The 4415-nt window shown below is 49.6% G+C and overlaps 1 protein-coding gene across 1 annotated transcript in view; it reads left to right on the forward strand.

The window, feature by feature from the left end:
* The window catches only part of LOC104495694 (methyl-CpG-binding domain protein 5-like), a gene marked incomplete at both ends in the record, with an annotated part of 14615 nt that overhangs the window by 6619 nt on the left and 3581 nt on the right, over positions 1–4415 (forward strand). The window contains one exon of the mRNA XM_010138692.1: positions 3972–4045. Coding sequence (XP_010136994.1) covers positions 3972–4045 — 74 coding nt within the window. The remainder of the gene's footprint in view (positions 1–3971; positions 4046–4415) is intronic.

A 4415-nucleotide genomic window follows, 5' to 3' on the forward strand; every position in this document is an offset into this window, starting at 1 on the left:
GCTCTTCCTGGGACACCCAAGGTCGATGTGCCGGTGTCCTTTCCCCAGACGGTGCGACAGGTCATGGATGAATTGGTGCTCTAAATAACGGGAGTGGTTTCAACCTTCCTTCTAGTCTGTCATACTGGTGGCCTGTCTGGTCATCTCTGGAGCCACACAGTTTTCAAAGAGCTCCTGTCTGAGGACACTGAATGAAAAGTCTTTACTCTATAGAGGAAGCAACGTGCTCTAGTGCTGGTTCTGGAATGCGTAAGAGCTAGGTCATGGATGAATTGGTGCTCTAAATAACGGGAGTGGTTTCAACCTTCCTTCTAGTCTGTCATACTGGTGGCCTGTCTGGTCATCTCTGGAGCCACACAGTTTTCAAAGAGCTCCTGTCTGAGGACACTGAATGAAAAGTCTTTACTCTATAGAGGAAGCAACGTGCTCTAGTGCTGGTTCTGGAATGCGTAAGAGCTCGTTCCACGTAAAGGCTAGACTCCCAAGTCAGCTGATCAGGTGTAGGCAAACGAGACAGACCACAAACCGCAAAGGATTAAAGAAAACTGGAAAACTAGGGCAAAGTCACTGGTCCTGTGTGAACTACGAATAGCTCTGACACCGCACACAGGTTCCAGGTTTACACAGTAACGTCACAAACTCGTCTCTCTGTAGCACTGTAGCACGCTGGATGCGTTGTAAGAGCTCTTTTTCTGTCACTCCATAAAGAGCCAAATTCTTTTCAGTTGCATTCCCTGGTGATTCGATACATTTACTCTGCCCAGTCTGTGGGTACCAGGATGTAGAGCCGCTTTTGTGCCAACCCCCTTCAGTTCGGTGTCTCCTGTGTCCACTGTGTAAGTGTTGTGTAACGGTGTGTTCAGTGGCACAGATCTCGTTGATCCCAGAGCGCCCACAACAGGGACACGAACGGGGGAAATACCATCGGTGCTGCTCCTGCAGCTCTGTCAAGGCACTTGTGGAGGCAGCAAGAGGGACCCACTCAGGTTCTTCATCAGGAAGTCCCACGTAATGGAGCACCTCGCGTCAAAAGGCCTTGAACTGAATAATGTAATTTTAAATTAAAGGAAGAAAGTATGTCTAGTTTTATCCCACGTGAAGTACAGAGCGGGTGACCGTCCCAAAGTCAGGAGTTGGTTGACAGGTGGGATACAGGGCAGTAGGAAAGAGGATCCGTACGCGTCTTCAAACACTCCTCTAACGTGTTGTACAGCTCCGTTCTTCAGATGTTTGGGCAGCCCAGTCTGAAGAAAAGAAGAGGAGAAAAACCCACCCCAAAAAAATAACCTCGAAAACCAAAAAGAAATAACCTTGAAAACCAAATGGTCTTGAGAAATCCTGCACTTCAGAAAATCCCAAAAGCTCTCTCGGTGGTGGGAGTCACCAGCAGCAGTTCTGGAAATGGTTGTTTTCTGCAGAGCTTCGCAAACCATCGTCTAACGTATTTGTGTAACCAAGCGTTAATGTCCTGTACGGTAACGCCAGCTCCGCGCTGCTGGTGGGATTTCTTTGTATATTCTCTGCCCTTCATATCACGCGTAATTTGATTTTTGGTTTCGTTGAAAATACATTGGGTATTAAATGTAACGATGCTTCTGTTTGAAGAGCAGCTGATGGGGGGTTTCACTCGCAGGAGGAGAAATATCGCATCTTCGTTTCCTCGTGAACACTTACTTTTGGGCTGTTGGAAAATTAAAAGAGGAGCCCAAGGGAAGTCAGGAGGAGCAGCAGAACTTCCGGGAAAGGAAAGGAGCGAGCGTGATACTGCAGGCATCCTGCACCGGGATGCGCCTGTCATTAAGCAGTTAACGTTATCGTGATCCAAGTCAAATCGCCTGACCGGGAACGAGCGGCAGTGTGAAAGCCAAGGGGTCTGTGTGAGCAGCAGTTGCCTGTTGGTGGTGCGTTTCATGGTGGTTCTTGAGGCACAGCCCATGCGGGAAACTCGGGCTGTTAAACTGAGCTCTCGTAGTTCTGCAGGTAATACGAGGCGTGATCTCGCAGCGTCCTGGACACGCCGTGTGTCTGTGCCATTAGCGAGGGAATGGCTCACCGTAAACGAAGGCGTGTGACATTACGGATTCCAACAGACCTGTTGGAGCTATTCCCCCTCCCTGTGGCATCAGCAATTCAATATAACCCCTGCAGACAAGCGCTGGAGGGATTTTGTGCCACCATCACAAAATCCCACTGGTGAAGATACTGGTTGAAGTCCCTCGTTACCCAGAGGCGGTATTTGCTCTTCATGAAAACATCTCCGGTGGCGCTTCCCTACGTATCCACAGGCAGGCACAGCCAGCCCTCCACAGGGCGGTTCCGTCAGTACACCTAGAGACGGTGGCTGTGGGTCACGCACCGCTCGGGGGCACAGCGTGGAGCGTTCGCAGCCTTGCGGTAGGAGCGAACACGGCTCTAAGGGAAGAGCGCTACAGTCCGGGGCAGAATTGAATCCGTGCCATGGAAGCAGAAATCCTGCCTCCCCGTTTCACCGTTAATGCCTCTCTCACGGGGCAGCGCTGCCGGCGTCACTGTCAGATGCGCAAGGACAAGACGTGTGAAATTCGGTCTGAACACGTATGATATCGGGCCTTATTCTCAGGATTTTGACAGCTTGCTCGCTCATTAACTTCACAGTGTCACGCCTAAGGATCACTTTCACTGCGAATATAAATTATTGAGTCATTGACAGGCCGGGTTTAGAGGGAATTTGCATTTAAATTTCTTCTTCTGATTGTATAGAGGCGTGCTTAATAAATCTGTATTCACAGAAGGAACGCTGCTCGTGTCAGCATACACGCTGTACTTTCAGTGGAACACAGGCCCTGTAAGGCTCCTCTTAAGTTATGCAAAGACTGAGAAGTCCAGCAAACGCAGCGATAGTGACAACGGAAAAGGCAATCACCCGCTTTCTTTAAACGGGGGTGTTTTAAATACCTTCTGGGGTTTTACGAGCAGAAGTGACCGAGCCAAATCAAAATAATACGCAGAGTTTCAAGAATGCAAATGATAAAACCATACAGGTGATAAAATTCATTTTCTTCTTGTTTGTGGTGTTTATACCAGCGCCAACCAGTACCTGCCCGGTGCTGCCAGCCGTCATACGCAGCGGTTCACGTCGGGTCGCTTACAGGATTGTAGTGCTGGCTGGTTTCCAGACATCCTAAATTTCCGGGTCAAGCCCTTCAAATAGCAGCTCAGCACGTGCTCAAACTCACTCCTGACTCAGCGGGTCGTTGAAGTATGTACTGGAGTAAAAAATGTTTTAAATACCTTTCTCAGGGCTAAACCTCACGGACTCGTAATGAATAAATTAACATCAATAAATCTCCCTAAATAAACAATAGATCGATAGAGCTTGTCACCCTGCCCGCCGCCCTTTCGGGCCTTCTCTCTTCCACGTCCCGTGGCTCTGCTGGGGTGGGAGTGAGTTTGGCCAGCGGTGCCAGCAGCGCCATCGCTGAGCTGGGGCCTGCAGCTCTTAATCCGGAGATTCCAGGGGCTGTGAAGCGCTCGTGTGTCAATCTGGACAAATCGTGCCGTGCGTACCGGGCACCGTGGTGTGCGGGTGCCTGCCAGGTGGTCTCAGAGGTGTAAAACGCACTGGTGAAACGTGAGCGCAGAGGATGCGGCGTCAGTTACCGGGACACGATCACTAATCACATAAAGACAAACAAGGTTTTACAAATATTATTATTCTCCTCCTTAGTTTTGTTTCTGTCAGGGTCGTGGTTTGGGGTTTCATTTCTCAATTGCTAGTGGCGTGGAAGAATTTCGAATTGATGCGTGTGTATGTATGTACGAGGGGGTGGCTGTAGCCAGCCACGAATGTCCCCCTCGCTGGGAAGGTCGGTGTCCTGTGGGTGCGGTGACAGTTAGGCTCCATCACCGTGAGTGTCTCGCAGGACAGTAAACGCCGTGTTTGGTAATTGCAGGTCTGGGTAATGTGGTTTGGTGTTCATACCTTCACTCAGGTGGAGCCGGAGAAGCTGAAGACACTAACAGAAGGTCTAGAAGCTTACAACCGGGCCAGGAAGAGGAACAGAAAGTGAGTAAATGCTCGTTTCTTTACTAGAGAAATGGAATAATTAAATTCCTTTGCTTCCTAAACCTCTCGTCCTGGGGAGCTCGGCAGGTCGGCCAAAGCGAAGGGTTAATTTTCCGAGTTCCTGGTGTGGGTTACGAAAATCATCCGAGATCTTTGATATCTGCATTTTTATTGCATCTTCTGATATTTACTGTAGCCTTTGAAAATGTCAGCCTCCTTGTTGGAGCTTTCATGTGTAGGATTTCTAATTTACAGCCCCAAAAGTTATTACATCAGAACTATTCTGACCAAATCCGCCTTGCAACACGACGTGCCCTTCTGTCTGCCCTCTCCCTCCAGCAGCTGCTGCGGCAGGCCGGGCGCGGGTGTA

This window comes from Buceros rhinoceros, unplaced genomic scaffold (assembly GCF_000710305.1).
Source record: "Buceros rhinoceros silvestris isolate BGI_N320 unplaced genomic scaffold, ASM71030v1 scaffold40686, whole genome shotgun sequence".
Classification (NCBI taxonomy): domain Eukaryota; kingdom Metazoa; phylum Chordata; class Aves; order Bucerotiformes; family Bucerotidae; genus Buceros; species Buceros rhinoceros.